The sequence below is a fragment of the Ceratotherium simum genome, chromosome 36 (assembly GCF_057802395.1).
Source record: "Ceratotherium simum simum isolate JZ-2026a chromosome 36, ASM5780239v1, whole genome shotgun sequence".
In the NCBI taxonomy this organism is placed as follows: domain Eukaryota; kingdom Metazoa; phylum Chordata; class Mammalia; order Perissodactyla; family Rhinocerotidae; genus Ceratotherium; species Ceratotherium simum.
In genome coordinates this window covers 30,104,129-30,126,546 of record NC_141935.1, presented here as the reverse complement: position 1 = coordinate 30,126,546, position 22,418 = coordinate 30,104,129, and the positions used below count along the sequence as shown (strand labels likewise).

General features: G+C 36.3%; 1 protein-coding gene across 5 annotated transcripts in view; it reads left to right on the top strand.

The window, feature by feature from the left end:
- Nucleotides 1-22,418, top strand: part of AKT3 (AKT serine/threonine kinase 3) — a 323,716-nt gene that overhangs the window by 125,290 nt on the left and 176,008 nt on the right. For all 5 annotated transcript variants that reach the window (XM_087424489.1, XM_087424493.1, XM_087424492.1 and 2 more), the window contains one exon: nt 14,367-14,492. In XM_087424489.1, coding sequence (XP_087280615.1) covers nt 14,367-14,492 — 126 coding nt within the window. The remainder of the gene's footprint in view (nt 1-14,366; nt 14,493-22,418) is intronic.

Below are 22,418 nucleotides of genomic sequence, written 5' to 3'. Positions count from 1 at the left end.
TCTGACATATTCTTTAAGGCATCTTGCTAAATGTTTTGGCTTAAAATTTTTAACGTGTTTTAGTTTCAAGAAAATCTGATTAAAGATGTTGGTAAACTTGGTAACACTTTTTAGAACAGAAGATTAAGATACAAAGGCAGAAAGGCATAAACCGTGAAGTTCATGTATTTTTTTAGCTAGGCAAGTCACTTATTTGCTTGAGACTGGAACATAGCATCAAAGTTCATAATTTTATACTTTTAAGTGAAAACACATAGAACAGCAGCTGTTGTTTCCTGGCATCTTTCTAAAGAGATATTTAAACTTAAGGATATATATTTATTATAGAAAAGGATTTTATGGAATGACCTTCTTTCCCTTCTCTGTATTTGCGTTATATTCTACTGACTCTGTTAAGATAGTTCTTTGTACTTTTTGTTTTACTAAAATAGGATTTGAAATTTAATTTAAAACATTTTTTCTTTGACCTTAAAAATCTCCGTGGTATAGTATAATTTAAAAAGAACAAAACTGTTTAATTCCAGTAGTAGATATTTTAAAACCCTAGTTTACCTAAAGTTATGCCAGGTAATAACATAGTTCCTGAGTGGCGAGTCGTACCGTAAGTTATAGAAGCAAGGAATTTTCTTAAAAGTAAATATAAATTCTAAATAAAAGCATAGTTCTGCAGCGTGGAAACCATGTGTCATGAGATCTTACTGTGTAAAAGTAAATTTTGTTATTTATCTGCTTGTGGTAATTTTTGTCTCCCTTTAGTAGGTCACTCACAGTAAGATGGGTCTTCGTTTTCAGGCTGGGTTTATTTTGAGGGGCAGCTGGTGTGCAGGTCAGGCTTGGACGGTCCCTGATTAACTTGTGCATGAGACTCTGACATGAAGACGAGCACATTTATATTCTCCAGTCAAAAGTCGGTCCTGCCACTGGAGTATGGAGGGTTAGTTGTTCAGTGTTCTGTGCATCCTAAAAAATCTTTGGAGTGAAACTTTTTTCCTACTTTGTATGAAATAGGTACTTTCTGAGGAAAAGGAATGAAACACCCAGTGCACATTGCATTAGATTCTAGAAAGTAGAGATTCATAATCCTTATGCTATGTAAAGATTTTCACAGTTTTAGAATCAGTGTGAAAATTAAGTAGGTCCTTTGACCCTACACTGCCAATTTGTCATTTTTATTATATTTTATTAATAGAATGATTTGTAACAAGTGAGCCTGTTGGCTGTTGGCTGCTTGTAAGAAGAAACCCCATCACGTATAGTTTGGGGCTGAATGTTAATCTCTTTGAGTTACTTTATCTTTACTGAAAGATTTGTATATTCTAATGTCCTGCAATTTTTAAAAAACAAATTATTTGACAAAGACCATTATAATAGGAACTTAATAGAGGATTCACACAGTGCAGAATCATTTATGTAATCTTTTCATTTTGTTATATTTTGAATAACTTTCGTGGCATTGAGGCTTCAAGTTATTTTCCTTCATGATGCTTTGGCTTTAAGAAAATCTTTCCTTTCAAACTTACTGGAAACATTTGAAAACAAGCATTATTATGCTTGTAGAGATACAGATAATGACGAGGAAAGAAATACTTATGTATAATGAGCAAATATACCCATTTCAGGTTTTTTTAAAAAATTATTTTTATTAGAATGGTAGGTAGATTGTTTTCTGAAATTTCTGGCTGTGCGTTAGGTAATACTGCCCTCAGAGGGCCAAGGTAAGTAAATTCATTTTTACCATTGAGAAGCAGCTTTTCTATTTATCTGATCTATAAGCTTGCTTTCAGGAGGAGAAGTGGACCTCTTTGAATAAATGAGTAGTGTTTGATTTGTGGTTGGGTTTCTTTGATTTGTTCTGTTCTTTTAAAAATGTTAGATATATTTGTGTACTTCAATTTGATGACAGCATTTAAGCACATTCAGTTCTTTTCTAAGAAAATGATAACAGATGACTGGCCACAAATTGCCAAATTAGATCAGTTTACAAAGAGGATAAGAAAATTACCTAGGAAAGTTAAGATGATTTTACTTGGGTGTGTTTTACTTTTTGTTTCTTTGATAACAGATATTCTGATATTCAGAATTATTTGAACCACACTTTTGAATATATGACAGCATTCATTGAAATGAAAGCATTATTTCCTCTTCAGTTTTATAAACTTAAGCATAATCACATCTTTAAAATACAATATAAATCAAGAATAATTTAATTCACTGGATATGTAATTGTTATATGTAAATATAAATATACCAGAAGTTAAAATGAACTGTTACTTCTAAGCGTTCATAAAAGCCTAACATTAATGTGTGGTTTAACATGTCTCTGAATTCACAGTATATGAGACGAATGATAATTAACTTGTGTAATAAAAAAGGAAGAGTGGGGAAGGCCTGATGTCAAAATAATGAGTTGTCTACTTTTGCTTTTGCTTTTTGTATGTAGTAACTTTCTTATGAGATAGTTTGAAAGAAACATTGAGATGTTTCGTAGTAAATCCAGTGGAGTGCATGATTTTTTTCCCCCTAGGGTTACTTAATATTAAATTATGAAAGACTATTTCTGTGACAGCGTTATCAGTTTTTAACAGAAGATTTCAGTTGGTCGAGCATAAATGATGTGTAGTTCATTATTATCAGTAGTAATGGGGGATGAAACTAGGATATAAGCAAGGTGAATAACAAAAATTGAAATTTTATCCACAAACAACCAGCACATACTTTGCTTAACTAATGTGGAACAGTGATAGTCTGGACAAATGAAATTAACAAATTACATTTTATTTTAAATACTTGATTTACTTTTGTGTAGTTTACTATGTTATATGTATTAGGCACTCACTAAATCTTTTTTGATTAGCCATACTTGCAGATGTTTTATTCATTTAACAAATTCTTGTATAATGCTTACTATGAGGCAGATGTCATTCTGTGCTGTAGAAATATTAATTTATTTCTTCTTCACTCTTATTGTCCCCATTTTCCAGAAGAGGAAGCTGAGGCACAGAGAGATTAAGTGGCCTGCCCAAAGGCGCACAGCTAGTAAGTGGCAGAGGCGGCATTTGAACTGGGGCCTTCAGAGTGCATGCTCCCCACCACTTGTAATACAATGCCTCGTTCTGGAAGCGCGTGAGTGCGCAGAGTAGGATTTGGTTGATTTCAAATTTCTCTTCAGATCTCCACTTTGTCCTTGACTCGTTACCAGTGTCTCAGAGCCTCAGTGTGGCCGTCGGTGCAGAGTGAGGATGCCCTAGCCCTGGTCTCTCTGAGTTGCTGTGAAGAGGTCTCCTGTGGCAGAGCCTGGGCAGTGCTTGGCTCAGTGCATTCAAGGGTCCTTTTCCTCCTTGCTGGTTTCACCACTTCCTTCCCTCACTTACACACTCTGATACAAGTCTCAGTGAGTATATTGCCTAGGAAAACAGAGAGAGAGAGGAGTTAGGAAGGCCATGGGTTCACCCTCAGAATAATGGAGTTTGTCGTTTGATGCAGTGTCATTTTTGGGTCCCCTGCTACTGGAAGTTTATGATAGGAGACACTCCTTTGGTGAGGGTCTCACATAAAAGCCTATTCTATTTTGTTGAGATGTATCCTGCAAGGCAGTGATTTTAACACAGGGGTGGGAGGGTTGAATCACCTGAGGGTTTTTCCAATGGCACAGGCCTCGTCCTGATGAGCAAGCGCTGCCTTCTCTGCCAGCTCCCAGTCCCTGCCATGGCGAGACACGTTACTGCTGTGTGTCCTATCCTCAGCTGCGTTGTAACAGGAAAATGGGTTGGGCTCTATGGGTTGCCTTATAGTGGGATTTCTGTTTGAGAGAGCTTTTCTGACATGAGCGTGGTCCTTATTTTGCATAGTGATGGGTTTATGTATCCATTTGGTTAATGGACAGATGCCAGCCTGCTCTGTGGTTGGTGCTAGAGATACATGGTGAGTGGTTTGTGTTGTGGACTCACCACTTCCATCCTTGATATTCATTCATGCTGTTTCCTGCAGTGTGCGTATATAAGGTAGGATAGTACGTTGATTTAAGTGTTGAGACAATGGGGTGTGGTGAAATGGAAAATATTTACAGTAAGGAAGTTGTAAAATTTCTAATGAAATTATCTTTTTAAATTGGTCCATTTCTTTGAAATTGTTTAAAATTCTGTGGCCCTAGATACTTTGTTAACATAGTGCAGAAATGACTGTGTCTTGAACGCATTGTGTGGAGCTGGGGACTTTTCGATATAATGCAGAAAACAGATTAAAAAGAAAGCTCTGCTTTCACAATCTACAAGGGCGTAAATGTAAGCAAAATAATAATTTAGCTCACATTTAACCCAGCAGGCAGCTGAGTACAGATTGAGTAATTCTCCACAACACAGCTACGGCTATGTAAACTAATCTCACGGTTTATTCTTCATTAAATTGCCAAGATGCTATTTTTCTGTTGCCTAGTTTGTATGGATGCTTTGTTCTCTCTTTCTCTCTCTCTCTCTCTCCATTCACCTTGCTTTTCTCTCAAAGTAAAACTTAATACTATATCTCTATTAAGATGTTCTTATGTTTAAAATAAGTATCACATTTTTGCTTCAAAATGTAATGTTTCCTAAAAACAAAGGGAACTGGGATTTGATTAACTAATTTACATAATATCATGAAACAAATACCAGAATGCTTAAAGATAGATGGTAATTGTGCAGTTTTCCACATAACAAAAGAAAATTATAAAGTAGATAGAGTCCCAACAGACCAGCCGTTCTGAGCTCTTAGAGAAGCTGGCATTCTGACATCCTGTGGCACTCGCTGCACAGGTGCTTTTCTCATCACTGCTTCAGCTTCAAAGCAAAACATGGCCCCCAGTCTTCTCTAGGAAGTAGACTTGAAAACTATACTTAATATAAAAATGACAAGTTCATGCATTATGCAGTGGAAGCAAAATTTCTTAACTGTAATATACTTTGCAGAATAATCATGAAGGAGCATATGTGGTAAAGCAGAAGAATGTGGTTACATCTGGAAAGCTTTTAAGGCATCTTGGAAGCACAATGCAGAATCACCAAAAGTGTAAACACTTTCCGTCTGGCCAGTTGCAGTGGTAACGTTGACCAGTACAAGAGCAGACAAATCTCTCAATGACCTTATGTGATAGCCAGACAGCCTGGGTGAAATCATTGTCAAGATTTGAGGGGTTTTGCGGTATGACCTCATTGATCAGTACTGTGCAGAAAACGATGAGAGAAGAAGACAAGCATGGGCAGTATCTTGAAACTTGAAAGGCTAAGGTATGTTGTATGTTATGCTAGATGAAAGTAGCATCGTACACTATATTACCGTGCTTCTGCTTGTGTTGTCATGAGGCTTCGAAGAGGAATGGGTGCAGTGCCTCATCTTGGAATCAACACAGCAGCAAACCAGTTCTTTCTTGAAATTTCGAAGGATCATATGCTGATACTCCTCCCAGTCCCTTCCCCCGCGGTAATGCATCAAACAACAAATGTTATTGAGCAGCTTTTTCACAAGGCACATAGGATGCTATTTGGAAATGCCAAGGCATAGGAGATGTAGCCATCCCTCAGTATCACTTCCTGGGTCACTAAGAATGATAAAGGAAGTGGGAGAAATTTTCATTTTGAATTTTAATTGCTGGAATCATCCACTTTTGTGCAGTTCTCTATTCTCACAACTGCCAACTATGCTCCAAGTTCCATGAGGGCGGGTACTCTGCCTGTGGCCTTCATGGCTGCCATCTCAGTGCTTTTCATATTTTGATGCTTTTGAATGAATGAATCTATTAGAAGCCCATTTTCCCCAATATTAAATAAAAATCTTTAAAGAACCTTCTTTTTTGATCTGTGACGCTCAATTAGCAGTACCTTAAAATGAGTAAGCTGGGCAGGAGTCTGTAACGCTTGGCATGTTTTGTGGACATCACCCAATTTTATCAACACACATCCAAAGCTGGTTGGTGACATTTGGTCAAAGAGACACTATAGAAGTTAACACTTTTAATTTGCCCAAGGGCAAATTAACCTACTTGAAAGGACTTCATGAAAGGGGAATGGTAACCTAAAAATTTAGGTTTACAGGAGCTGGAAAATCTAATCAACATATATTTAGTAAGCACTTGCAATGTGAAAAGCACTTTCATATTTTTAAAAGTTAAAATCAAACTGTTTCAAAAAGTTAAAAGGACAATTTCAGATTGTCCCTGTGCAGTTGAAAAATTGTTATTATGCTAGCTCATTGTAACATAGGTAATATAAAAAAAGTCTTTACGATTAAAAGAGGAGGATGATAATTTCAGTGAGAAACACATTTCTTCTGCTCCCTGAGGGACATTAATAGAGCGTTTCCTTAGAACTAATTGGAATGATACTTACAACCTGCTATATAAAAATGTAACAGGCAATTTCAGAGATTGCAAATGTTTTATTATGTTTATCATCATGCATTTCTTCAGTCACTATATTTGGTTTTAAGATATTTAAGACGTAGCACACTATTATGAATTATGTATTCAGTATTTATTTGTTTATGGTGATAATATTTATGAAGATCCACTAGTGGAAAAGATTCTGCTTTTTTTTTTTAGGTAGTTCCTATATATAGATTTTGTTGGCATCTGTCAACAAGCAACTAAATATTGACTATATTGTGAACCATGAAATTAAGTAGATTTTATACTGAAATTATAAAAATTATATTAAACCTCTTTTTCTCTTAGGTAAAAGTTGACCCATGAAGGCTTTTATTTAAGACTAATGGTTTCTTAAAGTCATATAAATTTATTTTTATTGAAAGCTACCATTATTTAGTTTAAAGCTCCTCTTTGGAAATTCTTAAAGTATTAGTATTTTCATGGTACTGTACCCTGTGTATGTCATTTAATAAAAATAATTCGAAGAGATCTTAGCCTTTTGCTCTTTTCTTTGGAAGACTAGTTAACCTCTGATATCCTACCCCTATCTTAAAAAAGAAGTGAAAGTGTTAAATCAATGCTGTATTTTGATATTGGATAGCCTTTTCATTTCTTTAGAGAAGATTCAGATTTTATATACCTGACACTAGCTGGTGGCGTGAATTTATTACTGATTGTCGCCTGCTGCCTCATTTATGTAAATACTCCTCAATAAATGCAACATTGATTAGTAGACTATTTAATGTGAGGTTGGAGATGGATTGTAAATGATATTACCATATATGATAATGGTTCCATTTAATAATAACAAAATCCAACACTTGCTATATGCCAGGCAACGTTCTAAGTACTTTTACATTATGTCCTTACAAAAACCCTTCAGGTAGGTATTATTATGATTCTCATTTTTCAGGTGAGGAAACTGAAGCGTAGAGAGGTTAAGCAGCTAATAAATGGAAGAGTCAGGATTCACACCTAGGTTGTGTTGCTCTTGAGCAGTGCGTTGTCTTACCTAGGGGATTCTTATGAGGAGACGGGATAGCAAAGGAACTGAGGTCTAATTTGAGTTTATTGACCCTATATTGACTGCAACAATTGTTGTAACATTTATTGCACAACATAGCATTTGTTTTAAGTGAAGTTTCTTTTGTTCTGAGAATGTGGCCACATGCCTTATCACAGTGACAATATGGCCAGCTTCTTTTTTGCATAAATACTAATGGCTCTCTCCCTCTGTAAATAATGAAGGTTGCAGAGACATTAGTTTTTATTAATACATGCATTAAGTGTGGATATCATCTATTCATTTTTTCCCTCAAGGATGACAAAGATAAAAACTAATATATCTTAAAAACTTAGATTGTGATTAAACATGGAAATAAAGTTTAAAAAAACCAATATTCTCAGGAAAGCTAAGTTTATAATTGTTTCAGCTTTATGATAAATCAAAACAATAATGCCTCTTTCTGGACATATATGTGAAAATGCCTTCACCCATTTCCTTAGGAAGCGATTAGCTTTTGAAGCCAATGTTATAGCAAGTAGGAATGGCCACTGGTAATTTAAAAAGCTATGTCACCTGTGTCTATTACAGAAATCAGAATTTGTTTGTTTCCTGTTGGTAACCAGCGTCTTTTATTTTCTTCGTATTTTATGCTAGGAAAGTAGCATATTTTAAAAATGATGCTTAAGTGTTTTGCCTAAATGAATTCTAAATGATCATGGTTTTTTGGGATTTGTGAAAAACAGTGCTACAGTTGGATGAATTTCTTTTCAATTGGATTGTCTTTATCTATTTTAATGACATCTCAGTTTACCTTCCTACCTGTGTTTCTAGCGTAGCCGTGACGGTTGAGGCTAGGTCTCCAGTGGATGAAGGAGTATCTCTGCACCATTCTCAGCCAGCACATGGCTCACCTCGCATCTGACTTCTTCCTCGTGAAGGTAGAGTTAGGCCCAGATTCTGGAAGACAACTTAGCCTTACAGTGGAATCAGATATTCATTAACATAATTCATTTGTGAGGATACAAGCTGAAGTATTTCTAAGGATCTTTTTCCATTTGTGTGTCTGAACAAATCTAGACATTCTCTGGTTATTCTACACGTAAGGCCACTTGAACAGTTTAGTACATTTTTAATCCTTAGACATACGTTTCTAGCTCCTGCTTTGGCACTTTCTGATGACTTCAGCTTTTAACAAGTCCAGATTGATTCTCCGTAAAGTGTGAATGAAATAAGATCTGTACTTTGTGAGGATTAATTTAGGTTGAAGATTATTAAATAAAAATGTAATTTGAAATTAGGTGAACAGTAGGTTCCGTAGGTTCACCTAATTCAATGAAATTAGGTGTCAACTTTGTTGGGTAACCCCAACAAAGGGGGTTGTGTATCATCCCTAATAAGGATGATCCATCTGAGTAGTCTATCAGAATATTTTAGGTGGAAAGTGAGTATGAATTTAAACTCATACCACGTCGCATCTGAACTTGTTATTAAGGATTAAACCTGAGAGCCCAAAATATTTGTACTCAGCTGGGGAAATCAAGAATGTCTTCTATGGCCAACATTCACTCAAAAACATCGAGATTTTTAGTTTGTTTTTAAGAGATTACAGGAAATAAATTATTAAGTAAGGTAAGAAAGTTGGTGAAAGTCCAGAGTCTGAAGTCATTATAACTAAGTAAAACTGTGAACTCTAGCGAACATCCTCTTCCAACCCCAGAGTTCACAAATAGGATTCTCTGCTGTTTATAGGAGTGACGTGGATTTTTCCCTTTGCATTCATAAGGTGTTAACTATGAGTCTCTATGCCATTCATGCCAAGAACTTAACTAATCAGTAGAGTTTTTTTGGTTCTATAAGCCCTTGGTTATCGTGCTGAGAAGCTGCATTAGTTTTCTAGGGCTGCTGTAGCATATTGCAACAAATTAGGTACCTTAAAACAACGTTTATTCTCTCACAGTCCTGGAGGCCAGAAGTTAGAAATCAAAGTGTCAGCAGGGTCCCACTCCCTCTGGAGGCTTTAAAGGAGGATCCATTCCTTGCCTCTTGCACTTCTGTGTCACCAGGTGTTCCTTGGCTTGTGCATCACTCTGTGGCCACATGGCCTCTTCCTCGTCTCTGTGTGTCAGATCCCCCTCTGCCTCACTCTTACGAGGATATTTGTAATGGAATTTAGGGCTCACCCAGATATTCCAAGATAAGCTGTTCTTCTCAAAATCTTTAATTTAATCACATCTTTTGCCATATAAGGTGATATTCCCAAGTTCCAGGGGTTAGGGCGTATACATATCTTTTGAGGTTCACCATTCAGCCCACTACAGAAGCCAAAATATCCGAATTCTTGTTGGGAAATATATGTATTTTGATATTGGTAACAGCATATTTCAAAACACATAAAGCCTCCAGCCAAGGGTTATGAGAAAGAATTGGAAGCCCCCCTTAAGGTAGACAGAAAGTTGGGAAGAGGTTGTGTTGGAAATCTTGTCCAGATGTGACTGTGGTGCTTGCTGAAGGTTTATCATGATAGTGCATACAAATTTTGAAGGTGTGTTGGTCGGTATCCACAGAACAGTTTTTTCAGAGGACATGGTACCCTATAAATACTACTTCTTTATTTAACAGACTTTCTTCCCATTATAAGCAGGTTCTCTCTTAAATTAGTTGAAACCTATGGACTATAAATATAAAGTATGATGCAACTTGGCTTATAATGCAGCAGGTATAAACTTAGATGTAAATGCTATGTTTAAAATATACGATGTGGTTGACTTCAGCAGTCTGTCTTAAAGGGCTTGATGGCAGAGAGGGTACGTTTGCTCTGGGCACATGGCTCCATAAAAGCCAGGACTTTTTGGCCATATTTTGAGAACAGCCTAAGAACATGTGCCTTATCTGAACTCTCACTGCCTCAACTTCTGAGTCAGCGAGCAAAGTGTTCCGTTTCTCTTCCATGACCAGCTGGACAAGGTCCAGTTTTCTTGGGAACTCTAAGGCCGCGGGAACAATTCTACTTTGCCACCAGCGTGCACAGGGTCCTGCCAAGGTGTCATGAACAGCTGTAATTTTTTAGCTAGGAATCTTCTTCTGTACTGGGTCTAGTAGGAGGCAATAAAGCTTGCTTTTCTAATTCTTACCTTGTGAGTTTGTGTCCTTTGTAAGACCCATTCCTTTGGAGGAAAAAGAACCTCTTCTCAGTTCTACTTTTGGAACTAGAAAATGAATATTTAATTAGGCCAACACATCATGCTATTATATGAACTTTAGTTGATAATGTTAAAGGGAACCTATAAAAAAGAATCTGATTTCAGGAAATATTCAGAACCCTTCTCCAAATTTTAGGGGCCACGTGAAATCTAGTGTCTTACTGGAATATGAGCTCTATGGGCTAGAGACCTTTTTTTTTGTTGCTAGTGTGTCCCCAGCACCTAGAACAAATTAATAAATAAATGAACGCACTCTTAAGTATCTTGTCAGAAAGACCATTCATATTATAGATGAAAAATGACAAGAAAACAAAAATTGTATTCAGGAGTCTTCATTGAAAGTTTGAGATCCACTGTTAGCTTAGTATGACAGTACAATTGTTGATTAACTGAATCAATTCAAAATTATTAATAAAATTGTGTGAGAAATAATACTTATTTTTCTCTTATCAAGAAGGGAAATTTTGACTTTTCAGTTTTTCTCCTGTGTGAATAGTCGACCATCTATCTCACTGTCTTGGTATACTATATTATGTGCCAGCGATGCTTTATAGATTTATTTTTAAAGAACTTTTTGGCAACCAGAAGTCCTGCTATAGACCACATAAAATATTTTAAATTTCCTAAGATTTTTTTAATAAAAAAGATATATGATTTATGTGATGAAATTTTGTGTCTTTCATCTGAGCATGTAAATGCTTAGTGACTGACAGGAAATTATTCTTAGAAATGAACACTTGGTTTTTATTTCACATTTTTTGAATAAGTGTATTCAGTGCTTTTAAAAAATAAGAAGAAATGGTGTTATCCCATTTTTTCTTCTTTTAAATTTTTAAAATGAATTTGTTTCATTTATCTTTAGTATAATTATTAAACTATTTATTATTTAGCTTGACAGAGTTACAGCATCTTGTACCAATATAAATCTGTTATTTTATAATAGTATTTGAAATCTAAATATTATATCACTAATTAGAGAATTAATATCTAATAATTTTAAATTTTATGTAGGAGTACTTAAATACAAGTGGAAAAATAATAAGTACAATCAAGAAAGGATTAATTTGTTTAATTTTTTTTTGTTTTTTACATTATTTATTTACTGAGGTAACATTGGTTTATAACATTATATAGATTGCAGTGTACACCATGAGAATTCGACTTCTGTATACACTACCTCACGTTCACCACCAAAAGTCTAGTTTCCATCTGTCACGGGACAGATGTCCCCCTTTACCCCGTTTGCCCCTCCCCGCAATCTGGTAACCACCAATCTGTTCTCTGCATCTATGTGTGTGGTGGTGGTGGTGGTTTTTATCTCCCACTGTTTCATTTTTTTAATGGGAACTGTGAGTTTAACATTCTGGTTCTATAAATTTGGCATGTATTTGTTAACATTAGGGCCATACTTTTTCAGTAAAACAAAGTGAGGAGAGGCAGCAGGTTTTCTTTTCCTTCCCTTGAAGTTCCTCTTGTGTGCTTGTACACCTGTGGGGAAGATGTTCATATGCATGTCCTCCGTTCATTCATTCATTTAGTAAATTCTTGTTGACCATTGATCAAGTGGTAGGCACTAGATTGGGCACTTCGAGCACATCACTTTAAAGAAGAAGAGCTGATAATATTTCCTGCCAATGGTGAAAATCAAATTTTCAAGCAAAAATTAGAATTTTGGAGAACATATCTGCCATTGTGAGCTTGACAGCTTCCCAGTTCTTTCTTTTCTGATGTGATTTGTAGTGATAACAAATGTGATTTTGTAACGAAATGTGTCAATATTTGGAAGATCATTATTACTCGGTGGACCAGTATTTTCTAAATGACCAATGAGTACTGTTACAAAATCATGCATAGAGTAAAAGATTCATTCAATGTGCCGTATAGACCAATGGATTTTCACATGATAGAGTACGGAAAGTTCATTGATATGGTTTAAACTCCACATTGTGATTAACCTTTTAGAAAACTACCACTTGTCAAATGCTGGTGTAGTATCAGAGAAAGATATCCATAACTATTTGAATAGTCTTCCCTTTTCCAGCTACATATCTGTTTGAGCCAGATTTTCTTCCTATATTTCAACCAAAACAACATACTGCATCAGATTGAATGCAGAAGTAGATATGAGAATCTGGCTATCTTCTATTAAACCAAACATTAAAGAGATCTGCAAAAATGTAAAGATGTTCTGCTCTTCTCTCTAATTTCTTTTTAGAAAACAATTATTTTTCATAAGAATATTTGTTACACATAATGGGTTTATTGTTATTTTTAAAGGAAGTAATAAAATAATTTAGATTTTCTTTTCAATTTCTAATACAGTAAACATTATGGATGCAATCTACATAAAAAATTTTTGGGGTTCTCAGTAATATTTAAGGGTGTAAAGAAGTCTGAGATAAGATGTTTGAGAATTGCTGACTCAGAGGAAGGACTCCATTTCTGAAATATATTTTGGGGTGAGATTATGGAGGAGCTTACATTTTATGCTAAGAGATTTGTACTTTATAGTAAATGGTAGTAGGAGTCAGAATATTTTTGAGCAGAAAGGTCATACAATCAAAGTGGTACACACAGACGTTAAGATTCATCTGGCGGTGATAGATGCTAATTAGGATGGAAGGGGATGTGTAGAATGGGAGAGCAGTCACAGCGCCTTAGCAGAAGGGCAGATGAAAGGTGTTGGGGCCCGGTTTGGGTTGGGCTAAGTGAGAGAGACTTGGGCAGGCAGTATTGACCCAGCTGCTGATAGGATGAGGGGAGGGAGTGGTCAGGTGTTAGGTTTGAGCTTAGGTAAGGGGAGTCAGGAAAAGGTGATTTGCACGGAAAGTTGAACTGCTTTCAAATTCCTGTAGTACTATGATTAAGCATTTGAGATTGAAATACCAGGTAGAAATATCCAGTAGAGGACTGAAAGTTGAGACCAGGTAGCCTTCCTGCTCTTGTGGTGTGAAGGAGCACCTCTGTTGCTGAAATTAAAATTGAGGAGTCCTTTATGGGGTAAGCAAATGATGATCTGGTTGCTAAAAATTTATATTTTGGTAGCTAAGTGATAGCTTATGTCAAAATCTGATAAGATATACATTTCTTGACTCTTATGGGCTTGGCAATGTACCACGTGTTCTTACAGTTATGTTTGTGTGTGTGAGCATGTGTATGGTTTTTATGCTCTATTAACCCATGTTCTTTCATTTCCTTGACTTATTTACAGCATTGTACAGAAGGTTATTTTCCTCTGCAGAACAATAAAATGTTTAAGCAAGTTATGATTAAGATTTAACAATGAAAATAGACATTTTTCCCTTTCTTCTAAAAAAATGACACAATTAGTCAGTGGTACATAAAAGAGAAACATCTATGTCATATCCCTCTTATGATAAGTGTTTTTCATCGCAATTCCTTGCTACTGTGTAGATGATTTACTAAGGCTTTTTAAAACGGCTGAAAATATGCTCTAACAACCATCTGATAAAATGAAAAACTGAACAAAATGTGTACTCAGATGAATGATTCTCTGAAGAAATAATGGTGCAAATGAATTATCAAAGTGTGAGATCATTAAAAACAAAACATGTTTGGGTTTTTATTGAATCTTAATTGCAGGCTTATGTATTTTCTTTTGTAAGCTAAGTTAAAAGAAAATTGCCTAACTAAATTTTTGGAGGCCAGTGTTGTAGGACATATATTGTACCATAATTTATTTTTCACATAAAAGCTGCTGTTCATTTTTTTCCCCAGTGTTAACATGCATGCTTTCCTCATGTAGGAGAATATATAAAAAACTGGAGGCCAAGATATTTCCTTTTGAAGACAGATGGCTCGTTCATAGGATATAAAGAGAAACCCCAAGATGTGGATTTACCTTATCCGCTCAACAACTTCTCAGTGGCAAGTAAGTTAATTACGGTTGTCGACTCACCTCGTATTTGTTTATTTGTGTGACCTTATGTGTCAGATGTCTTAGGATGTATGAGAATCCTATGAAAAAGTCTAGGTTTGTGTTTAGTAGCAGAGAAATTTTCAGCTTTGATAGAATTTCAGTTTCTTAGCCTAGGGACTATCGATAGTATGTGGTCTTATGTAATATAGTTTAATATCTTTTATAGTTAGAACTTGAATGTGATACACACAATTCCCCAAATGTGTACCTCAAGTTTTTCTTGATAAAATGTAAACAAAGACCTTTGACCTCGGTTGCTGGAGTGAGCTTGGTTGTAAGGTGTTGCAGTACTTAGTGCATTTCTAATCCGAGTTTCCTGTCACGGTCTTGGCTCTTTTGATTGACTGTATGATGAGAAGCAAGTGATTTACATTAGGAATTATTTTTCAGGGAGATGTTCTTTGTAGTTAAGTTTTTCTTACTTACAAATATCTAACAAAAATGTTTGTAATTTAAATTTATTTAGAAATTATATATTTGCTTGAATATAGCACAAAATAAACTGAAAAATAGTGATGATGATAATGATGATTATTATTGTTATGTTATGTCCAGGCTCTTCAGAATGTTCAAATTACTGATTAACCGATGAAAGGGTTTTTCTGTGTTAATTCAAAAATAAGGCATTTTAAAAGTTAAGTTGAAATAAACTTGTATAAGAGCTAAAGTCTGTACCATTGAGATAAAATTTTTAACTAGACACCATTCTTGATTTTGATTTTGGTTGTATGTTGTTATCTACTAGCCATATTTGGAAAAGATAGGAGGGAAAATTGAAGCAAAAAAATAAAAATAAAAAATACGATAAAATAGCAACATCAAAAAATCCAAGATAACAAAAGTCCTTGAAAGTTATAAAAGTCATTTTACCATTATACAGAGCCCCAGCCTTTTTTATGGATACTATCTTTTAATTTTTTTTGAAGAATAACATAAAACAATAAACCAAAGCGTTTATGAAATCATTTGAATGATAAGGTTACTAGCTTTAAAAAAACACAGAAACCTCTATTTATATAAGTGGATTCTTATATAGGGATTTATTTTTTAAAAAATGAGAAAACTGTTATATGTATATATTAGTTAAGGGAATCGTTTTTTCCCCCACCAAAATGCTCATTAGTTATTTATGGCTTTCTTTCAGTAGAAAATTATTTTAAAAGTTCTATTGTCAATTGAAATAATATCTTGTATTTCGTATTGACTTAAAGAACACATTTTCCTTCTAAAGATCTTTCAGGTGAACATTTGCTTTAAAGTAATAGAAATTGGCTTTTAAAACATTAACAGCGTACATTGTCATATCCTACCTAAAGCCAGTATGGTTTCTTGGTTTCTTTATTTTACTAGCAGATGCTATTGGTTTGTCTGAAATAATTTATAAAAGTACAGAACTCCTGTATCTGCTGATCAACATGCAGCATTTTTTGACCTTATGAAATTTCACACCCCAACAAATTTTAAAGACATACTGTATGTCACAGTCTGCCAACATCTGCTGCAATACTTCCACTGGCAGAGGCTGAAATAAATGCTGTACTCTTGGGGAGAGATCCTGTTTAGTGACTGACAGTCAGCTTATCCACGAAATAAATATTAGTTGACATCTGTAATCTTTACTCGTACAATCAAGTAGTTGTAGGTAGTTGACTCAAACTAACAAGTAAAGTTATAGACCAGCTCCTTAGTTTTCAGAAGTGTATTAATATGGATCTTATACTAAATAAACTGTTTTAAATTGATTATTCTTAAAGCTTGACTTATTGAAATCTTAAATTTTATAAAGAACAGTTACCTGAGGAAATAATGAGTAGTGACATGGGCACTGGTGGCAGAAACAGTGCGCGTTTCGGCTTTGCCATAAGCCACGAGTATGACCTTGGGCAGGTTGTTGTCTGAAGCTCTGGTCTTCAGTTCCTTTATCAGCGTAGTGAAAACACGTGGATTCAATGAATTTGTAAGGCCCTTTTTGTCTTTAACATTCTGTGAGGGGGAGTTTGAGCAGGCCCTTGAAGAGGGAGTAAGAGTTAAGCAAATTAAAATAGAGGAGAAGGACATTCCAGGACAAAGAATGTGTTTATGAGACATTAAGAGAAGGAAGAGTTGGAGCAAAAGAGGGCTACTTCACCTACAGTTTCCCTTTTGCCCTAGCCCCCTTTAGAATATGCAACAAGAGACTATTTTACAGGGTATTTCTGAGGTGTGTTGGGAAGTGTTATATCTACATATATTCCATTGATAGCTACAGTACAAGTCCCCTGTTTTCCCGTTACTTAAAAACAGTACTTCAAATTTATGTGGGTTTTAATGGAATTTTACCAAACTAAGCTTTTTATCTATATGAAAAATTAAAGTATGAGAACTAGAAGGGACTTGGAATTGGTCTTTCCAGTCTTCGTTAAATTTCAAATCCCCTCTCTTCTGATTTAAAATTTCCAAAAAGATTCTCTGTACTCATTGTTTCTACTTCTCAGTCCACTGCAGTCCAGCTTTCTCTCTTATTCACTTGATTGAGACCACTTGTAGTAAGTTCTCCCGTGACCACTAAGTTACTAAGACTAGTAGACATTTTTCAGTTCTTTTCCTGATTTACATCCGTGCTACATTTTATTCTGTTGATCACCACTTCCTTCTGGGGATAATCTCGCCTGTTGTGTTCTGGGATGCCTCTCTCTGGGTTTCTTTCTTTGCCTCTTGCATGCGTTTTGGTGTTTCACTGGGTTCTGGCCTCTGGCCAAGGACTCTTCTCACTTTGAACCCTCTCCCTGGGGTCACATTCACTTGAAGGTTTCAGTTGCCACCTGTATGCAGCTTCCTCCCATACTTACATATCTTCAGGGCAGGCCTCTCCTCTGAGTGTTAGGTTACTATATCCAGTTGACTGCTGGACATCGCTGCCTGGATGGTTTTTGGACTCAAGATGTCCTAAGCTGAACTCAAGGTAATTTTGTCAACTTTTCCCCCTATATTCAGTATCTCAGTTCTGTCTTGAACAGAAACCTGGATCCATTCTGTGCCTTTTTTGCTTCTTCACATCTTCACCTCACTCCCAATTCTTTTCTAATCCTGCTGATTTTGCTTCTTATCTCTTGAACTTATGTCCTTTCCTGTAATCACCCTAGAACTCTCATCATCTCTGCTATAGATACTTAACTGGAGTCCCCGCCTCTAGTTTCTGCCCCTCATATTCTTCCTTCACATAACTGTCAAAGTGATCTTTCTAAAATTAATCCTGACTATGTCATTCCCCTGTGAAGATTCTGCCCTGGATCTTCATCGCCTACTGGATAAAGTCCAGCTTCCTTAGCGTGTCATACAAGGCTCTCCTCAGGCTGGCCTCTGCATTCAACTCTTGCTTCATTGCCCTTTGCTGTGCGATTATACTTTGGCAGTGCGGAACTGTTTATAGCTCCCTATACACGCTGTGCTGCTTGTCTCCCCTGGGCCTTTGTTTATGCTGTTCCCTCTAACTGGAGTGTCCTTCTGTCCTCTATTTGCCTGGGTACTTTTTTCGTCCTTTAAGACAATTCAGGTTTAAATTCCCAGCCTCATTCCTTGCTGAGTTACTCCTCTCTGCCCATCACAAAACTGTTACCTTTTGTTGTTATCACATTGTTTCTTGGTTATTTTGTTCATGTGTGTGTCTCATCCACTAATCTGTGAGTTATTTTAGTTATTTATTTAGAGAGCCTAGTCTTATTTATCTTATATTTCCTAGTGCCTACATATTAGGCTTAATAACTATTTTTGAATGAACGTCTGAAAACATCTAGTCCAGATTTCTCCTTTTTCACATGAGGCCTTTGGAAATTCAGTGATGTGTTTAAGGTTGCTTTACTAGGTAGTGGTAGTGAAGTTTCAGGATTAAAACTCAGATTTCTCTGCTGCCATTTAAATGTTATTTCTCTCCACCCCCATTCTGTGACATTTTCCCTATATTAAGAGCCTTGAGATCTGATTTTTGGGTCGGAGTTCCAGCACTTAAATTGCTAGATATCCTTTAGCATGCAGAAACTTGGAGTAAACTCTCCAAGCCCCATAAAATGTGGCTGATAGTATTTGACCTTCATCCTTCTTTGGGTGGATCAAATATGAACTATATGTGAAGGTGCCTTCTAAATATAGTACTGTAGAAATGTAAATAAAAATATTTTTTTTCAAGCAAAGTTCATCTCTAATCAGAATTATGGTTTGGTAAATTACTAATTATAGATTGAGATTATCTTTGCACAGGAAACATTACATTTTGACTGAAAAATAATATAGGATACACTCAAGCATTGTTGTACAGCTGCCTTCAAAGGTACTCTGAGCACAATAGCTTGTCTGCCTAGTAGTCATGGTCTTTGACATCTTGACAGTCATCAGCCCAACTCAAAAGTGGAACTCTCCTCAGTGGAGAACTTGAACATTTGCCCACGTGTCTTGGGGCTCATCCTACTTTTGATCTCTCCCTTCTTACTCTGGGTGGGAAGGGAGAAGTGCCAGCCTTGCCCGCAGAAGCACCTCCTAGAATTATACCTTATTCTGTGTTGCAGATATTGGCCCACTCTGACAGTATCCCTTTCCTTTCTGAAACCTTTCTTTAATCCCTTTTTAAAAAAATAGGCTGGTCTGCATTTCTTAGGCCAATTTTAAAAGTGAAATGAAATGTTTACTCACTAACCTATTTTTCTTCTCTTTAAAAGACAGTAAGGAAATGATGGCCTTAAGCATACCAAAAAAACCGTTTACTTCTGAAAAAAATATTAGAGATTTAAAAAAAGGTAGGAAAAAAATATAGTAATGCTTCCATTGTGGCTGTTCAGGGGGATAGAGAAATAGCTTATGATTTGATTCTGGGTCTTACATAACACATAATACAACCTAGAATAATAACCTTACACTATATAAATATAGAAGGATTACAAGAGATCAGAATAGCTCACTTTTAAGGGGTTTATTATCATTAGAACCATACTAGATACTGAAAGGAGTATAAAATACAATTTTTATGTGTAGAAATCTGTCTGACTTTGGAAGACATTCATGTAGAACACATAGCAATGGGGGGAAAGTGAGATTAATTGCCAAAATGAATTTTATAGAAAATAAGTGCTGTAAAAGTTGAGAGAATGGGTAAAGGTAAGCTAGGGTGCCTAAATAAGAATATTCATGAGATGAGGTTAACATGAGCCCTGAAGGATAGCTGATACTCAGGTTTTTGGAAGAAGGAGGACATTTTCAGTGAGGTTAACAACATAAGCAAACGTATGAAGTCTGGAATTAAGGAGTAGCTTGTTTTGTGAATAGTATAGGCAATATCCTAGATGGACAGAGAATTTATATTGGAGAAAAAAGAAAGTTAAGATTAGATAGGTTGTAATCAGATTGTGAAATGCCTTGGATACCAGTTTGATGTTTTGAATGGAAACCAGTTGGAAACAGTGGAGGCTTTTGAGCATTAGGTGTCCAAATCAGTATTTGATAAAAAAAGGAACCTGTCTGGTGATAGTGTGCATTAGAAGGGGTATATCCAGGACAAACAGTTCTCTTTCTCTTCCCTGCTGAGTCAGTCAGCAGAGTATTGTCTCGTTTTCCTTACTTTCCTTTTTTTTTTTTTTTTTTTTTTTAAAGATTTTATTTATTTATTTTTTCCCCCCAAAGCCCCAGTAGATAGTTGTATGTCATAGCTGCACATCCTTCTAGTTGCTGTATGTGGGACGCGGCCTCAGCATGGCCAGAGAAGCAACGCGTCGGTGCGAGCCCGGGATCCGAACCCGGGTCGCCAGCAGTGGAGCGCGCTCACTCAACCACCAAGCCACGGGGCCGGCCCTCGTTTTCCTTACTTTCTAGTCTCACTGCTGCCATCCTAGTTCGGTTCTTCATAAGTTCCCTGCAGGATTATTTGGATAGTCTCCTAACTGACCTCTTGCCTTCTAATAGTCTCTTCTCTGGAGTATTTGGAAGGGTAGTAATTGCATAGGATAGATTCATCTTCCAGAAAAAGTTCCTTTGCAAATACCATCTTCTTTCTCAGAAAAATCTCAAATTTTCTCCATTTTTTACAAGAGGAAGATGAATTACTATTTTTTTGATATTTATGTTCAGACTCTATATATTTTCAGTATTCCTTTTTTCTTCTACTCCTTAATGTTCCACACATTTTCTTTTTGACATAAATTGCTACATTCTGTTAGGTTCAATTGCATACAGAATTCCTAACCCTGTTCCTGTTTTGAGTGATTTTTGTTTTATTTTTTTTTGTTGGTGAGGACGAATTGCCCTGAGCTAACATCTGTTGCCAATCTTTCTCTTCTTGCTTGAGGAAGATTCTCCCTGAGCTAACATCTTTGATAGTCTTACTCTATTTTGTATGTTGGTCACCGCCACAGCATGGCTGCTGACGACTGGTATAGGTCTGTGCCCGGGAACTGAACCTGGGCCACTGAAGCGGAGCATGCTGAACTTAACCACTAGGCCACAGGGCTGGCCCCCTTGAGTGATTTTTAGACCATTTTGTGTACTTGGTCATTTGAAGGGTTGGTGCTTTTTTCCCCCCTAATTGTGATCAGAGTTTTAAGCAAAAAGAAAGTTATGTCTAGTTATAGGTGCATCTCACTGTAAGGAATAGATGCTTTACTTAAAAATTTAGTGTAAAGTGAATTACCATAAATTTAATCAAATTTTCCTCCTTCATTTTTAAAGGTGGTACTATATTCATATATTTGCAAAATTTAACCCATAAACCAAGTTTAGAGTTGGGAATGGAGAAAAGCTTTTAAAAAATCACTTTAAAAGGAGCTAGTTTTTAGAAAATTATAGAGTAATAATGCCATGTTTAGTTATATATTTCCTTCCTCTCATTCAAATCACACTCCAATTTGACAGGAAAAAAATTTCCACAGAATTTCTACTCTTCCCTCCTTTTTTCTCCATTACACAACAAATGTACAAAAGAGAAAGGAAAAATGTAATCCCATTTTAATGGATATGACTGTGGCAGTCTAGAGTTTCAAATCCAGCTCCGAGGTGTGAGAGCAACCCTCTGCACCTCTGAAAGATTTCATCAGTTATATGTCCTTTGTAAACATAAATTTACATGTGTATGTACTAGATAATCTCACCGTTTTAATACTTCCTTCACTAGAACGCTCTAGGTGACCTGCTCTGATTTCTGTTAGAGCCTGTACTTTCCCTAGGAGCTTTCGTGCTGTCTCACCCGTCTTTCCTGATTGACTCGGAAGTTAATCTGTTGAGTTGCAGTCTTTACCTTCTCAGCCCCATTCATCAGAATATACGTTACTATGGGGACTTATGTAGAATCAAGGAGAGTGATAAACTTCTAAAGCACAATGACTGGGTATACACAGTTTTGAAATTGCCTTTAATGTTTATTACAAGATCTAGTGTACTGGAAGATCTCTGGACTTGGAGTCAGAAGACCTGAGTTTGAGTCTTGGTTCTGCTACTTTACTAGCTGTGTGACCTTGTGCAAATCACATAACTTCTCTGATCTTTGTTTTTGTCATCTTTAAACATGAGGTTAATAATATCTACTTCTCAGGATTATTGTTATTGTTGTTAGTGTGGTTGAGTGGATTCCGACTCCTAGCGCCCCCGTGCACAGCAGAGCAGAACCCTGCCCTGTCTTTTTGCGCTATCTTCTCACCTTCTGGCGCTATATCAGACAATGTTCCGCTGCTATTTACAGGGTTTTCGTAGCCAATTTTTTTGAAAGTGGGTGGCCAGGTCCTCCTTCCTAGTCTTTCTTTAGTCTGGAAGCTCCGCTGAAACCTGTCCACCATGGGTGACCCTGCTGGTATTTGGAATCCTGGTGGCACAGCTTTCAGCATCACAGCCACACGCAGCCGCCACAGGATGACAACCAGTAGACAG